This window comes from Halichoeres trimaculatus, unplaced genomic scaffold (assembly GCF_033239565.1).
Source record: "Halichoeres trimaculatus isolate MK-OKI-2021-1 unplaced genomic scaffold, fHalTri1.1 fHalTri1_scaffold_2, whole genome shotgun sequence".
Taxonomy (NCBI): domain Eukaryota; kingdom Metazoa; phylum Chordata; class Actinopteri; order Labriformes; family Labridae; genus Halichoeres; species Halichoeres trimaculatus.
The window spans coordinates 31,892,579-31,910,435 of record NW_027437180.1 but is presented as its reverse complement, the minus strand read 5'-3'; the positions used below and the strand labels follow the sequence as shown (position 1 = coordinate 31,910,435).

At 40.9% G+C, this 17,857-nt stretch overlaps 1 protein-coding gene across 2 annotated transcripts in view; it reads left to right on the top strand.

Moving 5' to 3' along the window:
• Nucleotides 1-2,187: 2,187 nt before the first annotated feature.
• Nucleotides 2,188-17,857, top strand: part of pax5 (paired box 5) — a 60,260-nt gene continuing 44,590 nt past the window's right edge. For both annotated transcript variants that reach the window (XM_074695848.1, XM_074695841.1), the window contains exons 1-4: nt 2,188-2,611; nt 10,332-10,497; nt 13,696-13,893; nt 14,533-14,594. In XM_074695848.1, coding sequence (XP_074551949.1) covers nt 2,569-2,611; nt 10,332-10,497; nt 13,696-13,893; nt 14,533-14,594 — 469 coding nt within the window. In that variant the 5' untranslated portion in view covers nt 2,188-2,568. The remainder of the gene's footprint in view (nt 2,612-10,331; nt 10,498-13,695; nt 13,894-14,532; nt 14,595-17,857) is intronic.

Here is a 17,857-nt window from a genome sequence, read left to right as displayed (position 1 = left end):
AACAATAGCCAACACAGGGAGATTTTTAAAGGAGAACATCCCGAGTTTTCAAGAGAAGTCCAGGTTACTTTGACTGTTTGACAGGAGGACAGAAACGGATAATTCAGGGCGAGATTTCTGGGAATGAAAAATTTGAAATTAAAACAAACTCAATAACATCACACACTGACCTTTGCAGGATTAGATGCATTGCCTTAAGGTATATCAAACCTAGTCTTCTGAGGATAAAGCTGGTATACAAGAATACCAAAAGTATTGTTTTGTTCTTTTTTAGTTGTGCGTAACTGTAAATCGCCATCTCTCTAAATGTTACATTCAGTACTATCTTCAATGACAGGTTTACAGTCGTTAATAGCATGATGATTGCTCAAACTGTGAGCAATCTCTGTGTTGTATGTGTGCTGTGTAAACACTCTGGATCAGAAATGATTAAATGTCTAGAAAGAGGAAGAGGGGAAATAACACTTTTTAATTTGGCTCATGCTTTAGGCTATTTGTGTGTTTAATATTACTAGGGCGAGGCTCAGATATGCACCCTGAAATCAGGTGGGACGAACATGTAATGAATCCCTCTCCCTCTTTCAGTTTAAACGCGGAGCTCGCCAATTGCATTTCATTAAAACCACATCCGTTTGGAACTGCAATCAATTAGATAACGAGTAGAGATACATGTTTCATGTGCTTTATTCTTTCCTCGATCGTGCCCAAAGCTAAATATGTATAACAATGTGTTGAAGAGGTGCTTTCATTGCAGCATTTCCCTTTTTTCTATAGGCCAAAAAACATGCAAGGACGGGTTTAAAACTTCTGTTGCATTTAAGGGAAAGTTTCACAAAGATATTGCTTTGTTGATTGGTTACAATCTATGAAACCTGCCTTTTTGCTTCAGATAATTCATTTTTCCCTTCTTTCTTTTAAGTTATGGGCAAATGCTGTTCGAGTTCCCTCGTTTAATAAGCCTTGCTGCAACTAAGCCCCATTTTAAGTAATAGTCGATTAATTAACCTTTTAATATTGACATGAATAAATTGAGTGCAAACGGGTATAAAGGCATTAAGTTTCTTACTTCGTTAATTGAAATTAAACATATCATCATCTCACTCCCCGAGCCCTGCGTCGCTTCACCGAGTCTCCCTATTGGTCGACGTATAATACTTGCGGGGCGTCATTGGCCCACGGGATTCGCGCTAGCCAATCACTGCATTCCTCTGCTTGACTCTATATGGGGGTTGGTGATGACGTGTAGGCAGCGCTCGCGTTCTGATTGGCGGGCTCCGCTGAGAGTGACGGGCAGCTGGCCGGCGCGTGTAGGTTAGGGTTCCAGGGGGTTGGGAGCGGGCGCTGTCCGCACGAGAGCTGGTTCTGAAACGCCGCGTGCGCCACCGTGGACGCTGAAGGGGCGCAGGGAGTCTATCTCTAAATACTTGAAAACGCTTGTTAATGTAAATATTAAAGGCAGTGTTTTTGATGTTCCCGGTCTCGAGCGCGGAGAAAACTACATTTTGAATTTTGGACAGGACTGTATATTTTTTTCCAGCCTGAAGACAAGCGTCTCAAACTCAGACATACAAACCGGGAGTCCAGTAGCTCTACGCTCGTGCACTGAATCCTGGTCCACACTGAGAAGGAAAGAGAAAGCAGTGTGACCAAGAGCTGATTTTCCTTCATGCATTCAGGATAACAACTGTCACCCAGCCTCAGCAGAGTTTTTAAACCATACAGTTGTGTTTATTTTTCCTGCAGCCAACTTTTCCATTATTTTTGCTGAAGTTTTTGCTTGTTCTCAGTCTTGGTTCAGTGGATATGAGACTTCAATATGTGAGCCCTCCTCTGCTCTTACGCGCTGTATTGATGGAGATTACCAGGTGTTAATGTGAAAGCACTTGCCGAGGACGGTTTATGAAGAGACGAGATGTGCAGCAAAGACCCCAGAAGAAAAAAATAGATCTCCTGTGGATCTCTAAAGATAATTTCTACGATTTTTTTTTAATCTTTTGATTTCAAATATTTAATCAGTCTGAAAGGGGGAAAGTTCAGCCCCCACCGGTGAAATCGCAGTTCAGGGGTCACAGCCAGCGGACCGAGACGAAGAGAAAGAAAAGGAGGGAGGCCACTTTTTTAGCCCTTGTTTTTTTTTACTTTTTATTTTCCCTCTGGCATATTAGTGAATGTTTTGTAGTTGGACTGTTGTGGTCCGATGCAGACGGGCAGCTGAAGGAATGAGCACTGTTCCAGTCGTTTCCCTCCTCTGGTTTTGGGGACGCCAGCAGAGCCCCGCTGTGGTGTCCCGTCCCCATGAGGAGGGAGCCCGTCTCTGATTATTATTTTTGACGCCATTACTTTCTTGTTTTCCATTTGAAAAGCTACCATTTTCCCGTTTCTTATTTTTTATTACTTTTATTCTTATTTTTAATTAAGTACGCAAGAAAACAACAGGCCCTCACTTTTCAAGGGAACTGGCTCTCTTTACCGTTTTTGGATCTCACGGTCTGTCAGTAAAGTGGTCCGGTGGCATTTTAAGTCTCCCTCATATCGTGGCTATCGGGGGCCTCCAGCCCCACTGTAGTGATGGAGATTCACTGTAAACACGACCCGTTTGCTGCCATGCACAGTAAGTTTTCACGTTTATAATTCACCCATCTGCATGAGTCCATCTGTTGTGAACTAACACTAACGAAACACCCCCCTCCCTCCATCTACACTTTGCAATGACAAACGTAGGATTTAAAATGCTCCGTTCACTGTGAATGGCATTCACTTTGGCTGTGAAAGTCATAATATTCATTTATTTATTGTTTTTATTTTTTTCAAACACAACAAAACGTTTTTATCAATGCTATAAAAAATACACTTACTTTTGAAAACAGCTTTTTCGATATTGAAACGTTTTTTTTTTTTTTTTTTGTCGTGGCCTACTTTAAAATTTTAATATACATTATTTTTTTGATCATCTTTAAGAAGCCAAGTGAAACGATAAAGAACTTGTGTCCACGATTTTTGTCTTTATTTTTCTTTTCAAAATTTGCTGGATGACTCATGTCGTCGATTTTAGAGTATCGTTACTTTTTGCAATGTTTTAAATCTGGATCTTCATCCTAATATTTTTGCAAACATTCTTTCATTTATTTTTTATTTTCATTTTTTTTTGCAGACATTCTTGCTGGTTTGTGAATTTGCGATGCATGCTTTCGCTTTAATTTTTCCCTTGCCTCTTGTATTTTTACAAATGGGTTGCACTTTGGTTTTATAAAACGTATAACTGAGTCGATTGAGTTAATTGTGAAATGCTCCATTGTCCAGCATTGTTGTAGCCTAATTATTGGCAGGCTACCGAGATGGTTTGTTGTGCTTCCCTCTCTAAAGAGAAGAGAGGGAAGAGTAGGCACAGGGGTCAGAGAGACAGACACAGGGGTAACAAAGCGTGGCTAAAAGCTGAACTTGATCCTTTAACAGTAACAGTGTTTCTTTATGGACGCTCACAGCTCTTATAACAATAATATTATCAGCTAGGTGAGACGCTGTTAACCCCTCTGTAGGAGCTGCAGGTCAGACAGGTTCAGCCTCAGTGCGTAGAGACTCTTGCTCAAGGATACTTCAGCAGTGTAAGGTGCTGCTTTGAATGGGACAACACTTGTTCAGTCAGTCGTGACATGGCGGGCTCCTTCCCCCAAACAGAAGAAGAGTCCTTTCACACTTGCAGCAGACACTCAATGAGTATTCATATCAGTGTCAGCTGCAAAAAAAAAAAAAAAAAAAAAAAAAAAAAAAAGAGACAGAAATTCCAAATAAGGCAGTTTCAGCTAAGCTAGGCTGCTTATCAACTTCATAAAAGATCGTTACGCTGGCCTTCACATGTGATTAAATTTGAAGAGCTTCATTTATTTCTCACATAGACCCAAATGAAACAAAAAAGTCCCATATTTTGTGGCTTTAAGCCTCCGTTTTGCATTTGACCACCAGTTAATATTTTAATGCAGTTTCCTCCTTTAGAATAACCGTGTTCTGTGACTGACACCAGTTCCCACGGTGCGTTTCCCTGCTTGATAGAAAAAACCTGCGCCCCCACGCACACAAACACACACATACACACACACACACTTAAAAAACAGGAAAATTTCTAGAACGAATCCCGTTTCCTCTCCTTTCATGCCGTTTGACCAAAGCCAGTGAAGCGCGCTGCTGCCGGTAACAGCGCAGCTAAAGTTATATATGTCAGAGCCCGGAGACGCTTTAAAACGATTACACCTAAAAATGTCAGAGAAAGAGGGAGAAGGGGGGAGGGAGAGGTCGCGAGGAATCAACTGTGACGCGTGGAAATGTAGTTATGTGAGTCAGTGTGGATGTTCCTTTCTCCATCTTTCCCTGTAACCCTTTCATTTAGGCTCATCATTTGATTTTACCATCTCTGCGTGTCTGTGGTTTGTTGTCTGACAGTGGTTTAGTTTTACTCAGTATGCTCTTTTATTGCTACTTTTGGTTTCTGTGAAAACCAGCAATGAGCCTTTGAGTTCACATCTTAGAATTTGCAGTTATTATTTTACCCAAATTTTGAAGAGAATAATAATTTTACCAAAACAGAACTGTTAAGATGAGGTAATACAGGCCTGTATGTCTCCTAACTTTGTAAACTTAGCAGCATATTTGCACCATAAGCAACAATATACAGCCTTTAGGTCTAGCAGTGTGATTTAAAAATCCATAGCGGATAATTGTGATGATAATGAGCTGAATTTCATAATCACATATTGAGATGGTAATGACTGCATGTTGAATTTAAAGCAGGGGAGGCTGCGGCCTACCTTTTAGATATTGTCTGTTGCCTACCCTTAAGAAGAAGTGGCAGCACATTCATGAAAAGCGAGTGAAAAAGATCAATAATACCACAAAAAATAAGATATTCAATCAAACTTTATTCACACACTTGCCATTAAAAAAGAGGAAGAATAAAATTAAATGAGTAGTAGACTGAGTTTATTCCATGTTTTCTCTTTTGTGTGGATTAAATCAAACATCTTCCTAAAGAGAATCTCATGAAATCAAGATTCTTGTGTTATGACATGACTATTTTTTGTTTAATATATTTTTTTAGATTTATTGAACCAACTGAAATACAATGATTGCACCTTACCAGAGGAAAATAACAGTCCACGTCCATGCCGCCCTCCCCATCTCTCACATCTCCTCACTGTTTGCTCAGGAAATGTGCTTCATCTGTATTCTCACGGGCAACTTCCCAAACAGGTTCTCAGCCAAAAGTCATTTCTACTTCCCCCTTTCTTTTCCCTTTTCCCCCCTCCACAAGAGGAGAGGGGGAGAAGAGAACCGGTGGCGTTTTGTTGCAATTTTTCTTGTGCTTTTATTTTTGAGTCGTCAGGCCGTGACGAGGCAGATGAGAGATGAAGAAAGAGGGAGAGGGAGACATAGAGGGATGTAGCCAGAAAAGAGAGAGACACACAGCCCTAATAGACCTTATTTTCTGGATGGGGGAGCTCAAATATATTCTGCTTTATCTCTGTATTTTTTCCTCCTGGAAACAGTGAATCAATCAGACATTTAAGGAGGTGCATTCCTCTTAAGTCAGCTCCCATAAAAGGTAAATAAATAAAACACAACAGGATGCATAATGACCCCTGCTCCCCTGGCTGCCTGTCTCTCTGTCCCCTCACTTATTCAAAGTCTCCAGGATGAAAATGAAGCTGCTGCCTGTGCCAACAGTTTCCCCTCTTGCCTCTGGAGACTGTAGCTTCTGTTTTTTGACCCTTCATTTGGCAAAATCTTTGTATCTCATTTGCAATAAAACCTCCCTGAGCCAACGCTGATTGAATTTCTGGGAGCAAGTGGTTAATTTGTTTGGTCAGTGTGATGAATTGCTGGACCTCTGTCCCTAAACTCACACAGCTGTGAGGGAACACCGCTCCTGGATTCTTTGCAGAGTTTCCCAATCTCCTGCTTCTGTGCATTTTCCCAGGAGAAAAAGGACAGATTCTTCAAAAATGCAAGGCTGTTTTATGGATATTTTTCCTTTACAGTGATAAAAGCTGCAAGATCAATTTTACTCCCCCTAAAAACATGGAATAAAGTCTTTCAAATGCATCTCGTAAAGCATATTCAGAGAATAATGCGACAGAAAACGATAAACAAATGCCTTCATAGAAAGAGTAAGTTATTGCATTTGTGCCTATCAGTATTTATGGGCTCGGAAAATAAATTTCAAACACATAATCCCCATAAACCGTTCCCAAGAATGGTGAGAGTACGAACGCCTAATGCCAACAGTAAATACACAGATAAGTGAATAAATAGTTATCAGCAGGTTTTTGTAGGTCACAAGTCATTCCTCTCCATCTCTTTACAAAGCAAGGCGTATTTCATGCCCCGGCCCAGATAGGAGAGGTGAAAGGAACCATTTCATTTACTCTTATCTGAGAAAGAGGGGAAAGAGGGGGGAGAGTCTTCTCTGCAGATACCTGTGCTGCTGGAGAGGACATGGGTTGCTATAAATGACCCTGCAAAAACCGTCTTTTATTCATTGTGAGGTTTCAGGACATAATAATAAAAAGAAGAGGAGGCAGTTGTGCTGTGTCACAAAACATTCCCAGAGAGCGACAGAGAGGACGTGAATTTGGCCATCTAGGTCAGCAGACGCTTTCCTGCTTTGAGGAATGTCTGAAAATGTCTCTATAGATGTCGTGAGTCAAAGTGGGACATCATGCTGTCAGAGCTTTTCAGTAAACTCACAGGAACCAGTCAGAGGAAGGAGTTAGAGTTTTAGATTAGAGTAGGAAACGTACACAAACATAAATCTGCTTCTCACCTGCGTTTAAAAAAAGGTGTTGATGTCATCAAATATGTCAGGAAAACATTTAAAGAAACACAGCAGTTAAACACTACAGAGGTTTTCTGAAGCTTCAAGCCAAGGACTGAGGAAGTCCACATTTTCAGACACACAGAAGATGAACTTGACTCAACTTTTCTACTCTGAGCTCAACCAAGAGCAGCATCTGATCACATCAAAATGCACCCTCAGGCAAGACAAGAAACAATCATAAAATCTCAGTTTCTTACTTATTACACTGACAAAGTAGAAAACAGATTATTCAATGGAGGCATGACCCAAATTCTTACCAAAAAAAAAACAACAGAAAAAGCAGAGGCAGAAACAAAACATGGATACCTGCATGGATCACTTATGGACTCAGGACGCACTGTGGCTATTTGTCAAAAATGTTAGTCCCTCTGAATCCCTGAGGAATTATCATCTGTGTTTACAAATGACTAAATGAAAAAGCTTTGCATTGATGAGCCCAGATTTTTTATAAATGGGGCACAACTGGGGCTGTAACTTCTGCAGAGGTGGCATGAAGCATGTTTAGCACAAGGATCTCCTCTTATCATATCTTTTTTAACTGTTATTATTTAAGTTTCATTCACATTTAAATTTCTTTGTGACACTTTTATTGTTTAAAAAGTTATACAGTGATGCAACACATAAACCATCTGATCTATAATCTCCAATTTCAAACAAAGCTCCACATTTTAAACAATTTGAAATACTCAAAAAATACAGGTAGACCAAGTAAGATGTATGATTCTTCTCTTTGTCTTCTGAAGGTGATGCTACATTTAAATGCACAGAAAACACTGAGATGCCTGCTGCAACAGAGTCTAAAAGTTCATTTGAAAAAAGTCCCCTGAACAGCCAGTCAGAGTTTAAGATTTGGGAATGGCCAATCAGAATTGTTTAGTGTTTGGATAAAAGTTAAAAACTCAACTCATGTCTGCATAGAATGATATCTTGTTACAGGGACAGGCCAAGCCCCTCAAACAAGGAACACTCAACGCCACGTTTTGCAAGAGTGTCTGTATGAGACCTTCAGACTTTAATGACAGGAAGGGATTCGTAGTTTTAAATCCAAAACCAGCCGACTGATGACATCATCTCCAAAGCATTAAATGCCAAGCTCATCTTCTTGAAACAAGCGTCTCATCAAAGCCACCATGAATCTGAAACTAAGACTACACATTCGTTAGTTCGCCAGCTCCTTTAATTAAGCCTGTCTGACAATAAACTCTAAAAGATTTTATTGTCTTTAAACTTGGTGCTTTGCTTTTGCCCTCTACTCTTCAAGTCTCGGTTAAGCCAACATGTCATGAAAATGTAGGACCCTGCTTATATATTGCCGTCTTTAGAAAAGTGTGATTGCTTTTTAAAATTGTGCTGTCTGCAGCAAACATCTCCATAATGCGTCTTCTCCTCCTATTTGAAAAGATGAAGCAGTGAGGATGACGGTTACCGTTCAAATCAGCTGTGTGGAAATGGCTTTGTTTGATTTTCGCAGAATGAGACTCTCTAGACTTTATTCCTTCTTTCTGTGTGTGTGTGCGTGTGTGTGTTCATACTCGAGCTGCGTGTGTGTGTGTGTTGGAGGAAAGACGAGGACAGGGGGACAGGTTCAGGGGACAGCTTTGTGTTCGAGGGGGTATCCCTGCTGGGGAAATGTGTTTAAAATCTATTACCCCCACAGCAAGGATTAGCGTGTGGGATTGTGTGCGAGTGTGTGTGTGTTTGTGTTTCCCCTAAAGACGTAATCACTATGGTAATACAAAAGCCAATGGATTATGTGTTAGAAAAAAAAATCTGGTTGATTTATAGTCTGCCTTTGGTGAGATAGTGTATGTACAGTAAATACACAGAGCGCATGTTTCCCAAACTCTTGCACCTTTCACTTCCTGTCTCTTACATCCTGTACGTTTCCACTGCTCTCTGTTCTGTCCTTTAGAGCTGTTAGATTTTATTATTACTTTAATCTTAAAATGTGAGGTGCTGGCATGTTTTTTTTGATATGGCTGGTTGGTTTTGTTGAGGTTTTCTCTGCCATGCTTCTCTTGCAGTGCATGCTGGGAGAGGTTTCAGCTGACATAACTTCATAATTGGTTCAACTTTAAGACGATTGATCAGCAACAAGAAAAATAATCCATCAGCTGTTTTTTTCTTTTTGCCACAAATTTCTGATTTCATTTTTTTTTTAATCTGATTTTCAGTCTGTTATTGTTGTTAACTGTGTTTAAAACTGTTGGTTGGGCTCAAAAAGCTGTGTGAAGATGCCACCTTGGGTTCATTTTTGCAACTCTCCAAATCCAGCATGGTAAATTTTGGTCCCTTTACACTCACACACAGTTTCCTCTTTTTGCTCCTGCTCTTTTGCTGCTGCTCCTGTTGAAATCTGTCCATCAAAGCGGCGAGTTTGAATTCACATGCAGTCATTGTCTTTTGCCTCTAGTAGTTAAAGAACAGGGGATTAACACCAGGATAAAAATGACCGCATGCACAGAATTATGCAAAGGTTCAGCTTTCCTCCTGTCCTCGCACACAAACTAGTCTTTCATTTATTCCCCCGTATACTCTCATCCCTCAGGGGGAATATTAGTAGTATATCTTCAGTAAGGGGCCAGGCCCAGGCCTTGGTCAATAATTAATTGAAATCCCTTCATTTACTTCAGATCTCAGCTTACTCTGCCCGCTGGAAATGGTCAAAGTTTGCACTTTGGAGTAGTCTAACTGGTGCGATTATGCTGAGCCAGAGAAATCAGTGACAGCAGAGGAGTCTGATGTATTTGTGGTGGTTAATTGACTCAAACACAGTGGAATACAAGCTGGGAAATTTAATATTTCTCAGCATGAACAAAAGAATGAATAGATTTCTGGTTCATAGTGTAAATATGTTCAGAGTTGGTCGTGTCTGAAGAGTTTGAATTTTCATGCAGACTGCAACTGCTTGAGAATGTAGCTCCTTAAGGATCCACAGAGTTGTTTGTGTGGATTCTTCAGAGATGATATTTACCTTCATCAGCTGACAAAGGAAGACTGTGGTTATGTTTATTTTGTGCCTCCTTTTTCTGTCTCCTTCGGTCATTTTATAGGTGTTTCATTTTGTGTAAGAGGGAGTCGCCTGGAGTTGAAACATGATTACTTTGTCTCAATGATTCGAGACATTACTGTGCCTGTCCAGTTTTCTGTCGTGTCTCTCAAAGATCTAATGAGAGGAAATGCCAGGCCTCAAACTCTAATGATGAAGCAAATTGACGTGAATTTTCCAGATTTTTTTATTTATAATTGGTGACTTTATATTCGTTGAAAGCCAAACCCCTTTCTTAAAACCCCATTGTCATCATTTCCCTGTCTCCCTCATTTGAATAAGTTTATCTTTGCTTTGTTTCTTCCCTCTCTTGTTACCTAATTAAATTTCCTCCTGTCTTGAATTTGGCAGCCACAACGTCCTCTCTTCCTCTCTTGCTCATCCTTGACCTCTTTTTTTTTTCTCCTCTTGTAGGACATGGCGGAGTGAACCAGCTTGGAGGTGTGTTTGTAAACGGCAGGCCCCTCCCAGATGTTGTGCGACAGCGAATAGTAGAACTCGCCCACCAAGGGGTTCGGCCCTGCGACATCTCACGGCAGCTGCGAGTCAGTCATGGATGTGTCAGCAAGATACTGGGCAGGTAAACAGCTCACAGATGACTTTATGTATCACAGCTTTAAGACAGGACAGTGAGAAAATGTCCATTCTGGGATATTTTTAGGTCTAATTTGGCAAATCACGGGCCTTTTCTTGTTGCTTCAGTGTGCCAAAGCTCTTAAATGTCATTTTATTTTCATCTTACTACTTTTTCCAGATATATTTTCATCTGTCTTCCTTAATTTTCTTCTCGTTTTACCCTCCTGTCTGTTCTTTCTTTGGCATTTCTTACCTTTCCTTGCCCTCCTGTGTATCTAGGGATGGGTACCTTTCACATTTGAAACGATACAGTACTGATGCCTGATGCCTGGCAATTGGTACCAGTACACAACGGTACCAATTTTTGGTGCTTTTTTGTCTTCATGTGGTTAAAAAAATATCAATTTGTTTAATAATAAAATATAAACATTTTTCAACTTAAACCATTTATTTTTCAATATATAATCCTGCAATGCTGTGTACATGTCCACCATGGAAAATCACCTGCTCTTCCACTCCTTCAGTCACAAGGATGCATTCAGGTACCTAAACATGGTACCTTTTGGTTTTACGTGAATCGGTACCCCGTACTTTTGACAGAATTCGGTCAGTACCTATAAAAGTACCTAATTCTGTACCCATCCCTATGTGTTTCCACAAATTCTCAGGAAAGACTGAATATTTCCGTCTTTCCTCACCTCCCTCTCTGTCTTTTCAAAGCTAAAATTCAAGAGTAAATCCCTGCTCGTTCCGTCCCCCGGAGAAGAAAGGGGCACAAAAGGGAAAAGATTCATCACTTTTTGGAATTAGCATCAAAATGAAAGTGGCACCATATTTCTGCACCTCCCCAAAAAAAGGTGAAAAAAAATACAGACAGACTGGAGATGGAGAATGAGAGAAGACAAGAACAAGGGACAGAATCAAAAGGGAACTGCATGTTAAAGAAAAAGAAGAAGAAGAAGAAGTGTGGGAGGAAGAATGAAAGACAGAGAGACCATTTGAGGGGACAGAGGGGAAGGATTAGCCACAGCGACCCTCAGCTATATCAAAAAATGTGTTGCTCATTGTTCTCCCTTTGCCTCCCTCTCTCCTCCTGGATCTCCCTCTTTCTCTCTTTCTCTCCCCCTGTCCTGGCCGTTCAACTCACTCAAGCGTTACCACGCGGGGGGAAGAGAGGGGATTGAGGGATGGAAGGAGGGAGGGAGGGTTGTTTTATCCTCTTCTCTCTGTCTCTGTGGTGCCAGCAGAACAAAAACACCAACTCTACCACTCTGTGTGTGCGTCTGTGTGTGCGTGTGAGTGTGAGGGTGTGTGTTGGCTCATCGTTGCGTGGATATCAATAACCACGCTCGTTTATTCACCAATGATTCAGCTGTGAATAATTTAAATAGTTTTCCATTTGGAAATGGATTGTTTTTCCTTTAGCTGTGTTTAGACTCCAGCTGTGAAAAAGCCCAAAAACTGCAGCACACACACACACGAGGCAGAAATGCACACAAAAAGAAAGACAAGCAAATGCACATTTACAGGAGCGCACATCTTCACGGAAGGGATTACTCTACCATACAGCGGTGGGGAGAGAGGCAGAGACAAACAGAGAGAGCAGCAGGTTTAAGACTGACTGACAGCTTGCATCCACACACACAGCATCCCCCCTTTTCTGCAAGCTGCGGAGCACATTTGCTGTCCTCCCACCCCTGCATCCCCCCATACCCCTTCTGCATGCAAATACATTCATGAAATAGCCATGGTGGACATGAAACGCCTGAATCTGAGAGTGTGTGGGACTGCGAGTGTGTGACTGTGTGTGTGGATCAGTGCCACCCTCTTCTTACCTCTGTGTCACAATGTGAAAGAAAAACAACAGCAGCACCTCAGCCAGGCTCTGAGACACTTGTCATGCGTCTCATTCAGTCATTAAGTTGATGCTGTTGTGTGTCATTAGTTCTAATAAGTGTGTTTTTCAGTAAGGTTCATCACTGATGGGACGGCATTGTGCTCATTCGTACGGGCATTTCCTCCTGTAAAACTAGAAAATCACTCAGAGAGCGCTGACCTCTGCCAAGCATATTGTGATTGTCACTTAACATTTTAGTCCTACTTTAATGTTATACTCCCTTTCAGCAGACTGTCTGCTTACTTATTTGAACTTATTTAACTTATTTGAACTGAGAATGGATGCAAATGTTAATGTTTGGAGTTTACCCCTCTGTCTGCACAACACATTGTAATGTTCAGCAAAAGCCTTTAAGAGGATTCAGCAGTCTGGGTGAAACAAACTCAGTGAATGCAGCAGTAGAAAACAAAAGATGATAACTTGATTGGACTGAACAAGACTTTGATTAAGAATTCAAAAAGGGCCATCATTTGATAAAAAAAAAAAAATGAGAGAATGGTGAAAGACGGGAAGATCACTTTTTCCTGATCAGGTGAGAATAGAAGAGTGGGGACTGCATAGGCCAGTGGGGAGGTTAAGTCGAAGAGTGAAGGTCATCCTTCCACTGCCACGCCAGGAGGGAAGAGATCTGAGATAGACTGGACCAAAGCACAGAGAGGGGGACTAGATAGACAGTTATTTCTCATAGTCAGTGCTAAGCTGCTGGTTTTAGGAATGGAGTTACAGCTTTAAGAAGTCAGACAGCAAACGGATAGGCCGTGTGATGTTTAAAAATTTGATTAGTTTATTACAGATTTCTTACTCTTAAAAAGAAATGAGGGAAAAAAGAAGTTATTGGTTGGAAGCTAAGACAACGGTGTTAGCCATGTCTCTTTAACATCAGGTAGACTCACTTATTTTCTAAATATTATGTTATTTATTACTTTGCACAGTCAGATGGAGTAAGAAGTTGTTATACTACCTCTGTGAGAGCTTTCTTAAAAAATGTATGAGGATGCCTGCTCCTTGGATAGAAACGAGTAGACGATACTAAAGAAGAGGAACCTGATGGTTAAAGGCTCCCATAATGCTTCAGAGGGGGAGCAGTGCTTTTACCTTTTTTTTTACAGTGCATTCATAGGGCAGGCGTACAATAAGGAAATACATTAACCAGCTGAATTTGCCTAATTTGACTGTTTGGTGTGTATATTTTTTCATCTGTCAAACACAGACATGATTTAGAGATGTAAACAGTTTTACAGACGACTGTTTTTGTTTTAGTTTCTTGGAGAATTAATCCACAAGCCTCTCTTCTTTCATCTGCAGGTACTATGAGACGGGCAGTATCCGCCCCGGGGTAATCGGGGGATCCAAACCAAAGGTTGCTACTCCCAAAGTGGTCGACAAGATCGCCGATTACAAACGCCAAAACCCCACCATGTTTGCCTGGGAGATCCGGGACAGGCTCCTCGCCGAGAGGGTGTGTGACAACGACAGTGTCCCCAGTGTCAGCTCCATCAACAGGTACTACAGACTGTGTGTGTGTCTGTCTTAGTATCCACTTAGGCAGGTAGAGCAAAGAGCAATATAATATGGTGTTTGTGTGTGTGTGAGAGAGTGTGTGTGTGTGTGTGTGTGTGTGTGTGTCTGTGCTAAAGTGAAAAAAAAGAATGGTAAAGAGGCCCCAGTCTCCATATGTATGAAGTGGCTGCAGCTCAGTGGTTCAACACGATGGTACAATGACAACCCTTTCCCCCGAGCATAGAGGCAGAAAAAGGGAGGGATAGTGAAATAAGAGAGAGAAGGAGACAGCAAAAGAGGCAGACAAAAGGGAAGGAAGGTGTGCAAGAGCAAGGAAAGCAACAGACACAAAAGCGAAGGAAAAGGAAAGGAAATGAGAGGACAGGGGAGGAGAGGAAAAAGAGGAGAAAAGGAAAAGAAAGAGGAAGAAAAGGCTTGCATGAGCAGCCAAGCAGGAAGTGTGAGGCCCCTCTGCCATGTCAGCCTCCCTTAGCCACTTCACACACACCCACACACACCGCACACACACGCACACAGTTTTTGCTCCCACGATGGTCATGTTCTCTCTGTCACTCAGAATCCTCTCACGCACACACAAACGACCACTTCACACACACTAATATCTCCTCTCTCCCCCTACAGGATCATTCGGACAAAGGTTCAGCAGCCTGGCCAAACGGGCTCAGTGTCGGCTCACAACTTAGGTAGGTCGCTGCTGTAAAAATCCTGTTTCCAACTGTCAAAGCACTTTTACAGAGCAGAGACGATTTCAGAGTCTCTGTGGAGCAAAGCCTTCATGCTATATACTGAACATGAAACATAACAAATAGTGAACCTGAGCACGAAAGAGTAAAGTCCTTTTACCTTAGGGCTCCAAAAGCAAAGAAACTAGTGTGTCAAAAAAAAATTTTTTTATCTTGCAATAGAGAAGAAGAGAGTGATGTCATACAACAAGGCGTCTCTCTAGATTCAAAGAGGGGAAGCTACAAGAAGCATAATCAAATCTCGTTCGTTGATTTGTGAAATCATGGATGTACTGAGGACGGATCTTTATGTGGCTTCAACCTGGAACAGATTTATTTAAAATATAATGCAAGTATCAGTGTAGAAGCTGAATAAAAGATAATCGCTAGAAACGTATTAGAAGCAGACACATTTCTCTGCAGAAAGACTGCACAGAAGTTACGAACAAACCACACTAGGGAGCACAATTTTTGTTGAGTTGGGTCTGACAGCTGTTTTTAACTCAATTTTGGGTGCAGAATCAAAAAGTAATCTCAGATTTGCTCTAACACGTCGAGTTTTTGAACTATGAAAATCTCCAAACATTGACATACAATAAAATATGATAGAAACAGGCATCACTGTAATGTTTGCTTAACACTATTATGTTTTTACAAAGGATATGGCTATTGGAGGAGCTACAGGAGCAGACATGATCTGGAACAAAGGAAATATATACCTATGTAAATAAAACACTAAGATGGGATAGTTTCAAGCTTTGAAAACCAAAATAAAGCATAAAACAAAATAGAGCTTACAATGGTTTGCACATAGTTAGAAGGTTCATACAAAAGCCAGCGCAAATCCTCTTAACTCCTACCATACTAGCTTTTTGTTAGCAGATATTAACCGTACTGACCTATTAGGAGCTGCACACCTCTCACCCCACTGTCTCAATTGTGACTACACAAACAAGTTGCCACTTAGCTGTAGACGAGTTCAATCATGATCAGCTGGAGTGTCTTGCTACAATAAATCAGTGGAATTTTGCTTATCTACAGGGTAAGCTGTGCTAGAAAAAAATCTGACTGCAATTTTGGAATCAGCATGCTAATTTTAGTTTTAATCAGCATAAAAATCTAACTTAACAGCCTTTTTTAAAATTGTTCCCCAGTGTCATCAAAAAAGAATTGAACTGCATGAAGAGCTTTTTATTAAACTCCCCTTGCATTTAAACTAGTAATGATTATGATCATTTATTCGTCTGATAACTTCGTTCAAAGTTTATGTCTACAAACTGGATAGCGACTCAGGCAGATTGGGAAACTTCACCATGATATGAGATCCGTTTGAGCTTCAAAACCCCAAACTCGGTGTTAATCAGTTGATGCACTGAACATTTTTGGGGGAATTTCCCAAGTCAGATGATCGGCTTAAATTAAATTGTCTAGGCTGCTGTTTGATTAATTGTCCATGCTGTTCCTAGCTGGCTTTACATTGGTTGATAAAAGAAACACAGCTGACTGGAACCATAAAAGGCTTTAACTACCTGAAGAGTCCTGTTTGGGATGCATTTCTTTTAGTTGGATTTGGTTATGTTTGAATTTTGATGATTTATATTCATTTATTCCTAATTTTAAAGTTGTTAGGAGTAGTTCTGCCTCAAAATTAGAAAATCACAGGATTCCCTACTGTTGATTTTTTATTTTGTCTTTTAAAGTTGATTTGAATTTTACAAACGAAAAAGAAAAATATAACTATCTTCATGATCTTGAACAGGTTTTGATTGTCCACGTGCAGTTTTTAAACCATGCTACAACCTGAAGCAGTATAACTTTTCCAGCTGTGCCTGAACCATCATTTCCTTCGATGGATATCTCAGAGGACACACAAACAGCCCGTCTCTTCCTCCCTCTTTCTCTCCTCCTCGCTGTGCCCTGCGGTGGATTGTGTCTCGGTGTCTCTCATATCTTCATAATCGCACATTGTCTATTAATCTAAATTAATTTCACACGCACTGCACCCTGACTCCTGCCTTTTACACATATTTAGCACGCACACACACGCGCGCACACATGCATACGCACCTAGATGCACTAAGACACACACACACACACACCAGATTACACAGATAAATGGGTCCCACTCCCAGGCGGAAAATTGAACATTTGGATTTGCAGAATAAAAGCGTTACGTTGTGATAAAAAAAAACGAGTGAAAAGAAAGAGAAAGGAAAATCAGATAATTGAAGTGCTAAATCAAGTGATGGGAAAAGAAAGGATATGCATTCATTATAGTCTCTGTGTCGTTAGAGAGGAAGTAACGACTGGAAGGGACCTTCATCGCCTGCTTTATCTTCTTCCCTTTTTTGTTTTTTATTCCCTTTGCGGTCTCGTCTTTCTGTGTTTGGGGGTCTGCTGGGAGAGAGGATTAGGATGTCTGTCTCCACACCTTTCTGTCCCTCCTGGGATACCGTACTGTCACTCAACCCTCACGTCCGCTTACAGGGGCACAGATAAGGGACCAAGGAATGAGTGACTGTATGTTGAGGTGTGTGCGGGTGTTTGTGTGTGTATGTGTGTGTGTGTGTGTCAGGAGGTTACAGAATGTGTGTGTGTGTGTGTCACTGAAGCGGTGACAAGTATGTCGCTGTGTCGCCCAGCGAGGAACTTGTCTCCTCCAGGGGGAAGATTAGAGGGAGAGACATGAGGAGCAAAACACAGACAGACTCGGGTCCTTTGTGGCTTTTTTTTTTCTTTGAGCTTCAATTTGCTCTGTGTGGCTGAGTAAAGTTTCACAAGATTGAAGAGCATCCATGTTTGGTATCAGCAGAGAAAAGTAGGATTTTCTGTCTGTATTTTAGAGGTCTCATGTTTAGCTGCATAACGACATGTAAGTTTTGCTCTACAAAGGAAAAAATCAAAAACAAAAGCAGATGGTGAACAATACTACAGAAACTGAAACAGGCGAAAAATAAAAAGTTTCAACTGATTTTGACATCATTTTTCTACGTTACTACTAGTTGCAATTGTCTGGCCGATCACCGATCTTTAAAAAGCCTGACCTGCCGATACCGATTTTTATTTATTATTTTTATAACTGACAGCATACACCTTCAATGTTCCAATCTTATTTCATTGAAAATCATTGAAAAATACTTGTGTATCTTTATGTTTTAACTTTAACAACTAGTAAAGTGTCCTGAGTTATAGGTTTGAGAGCAAAAAGCAACAATGGCTGGCTG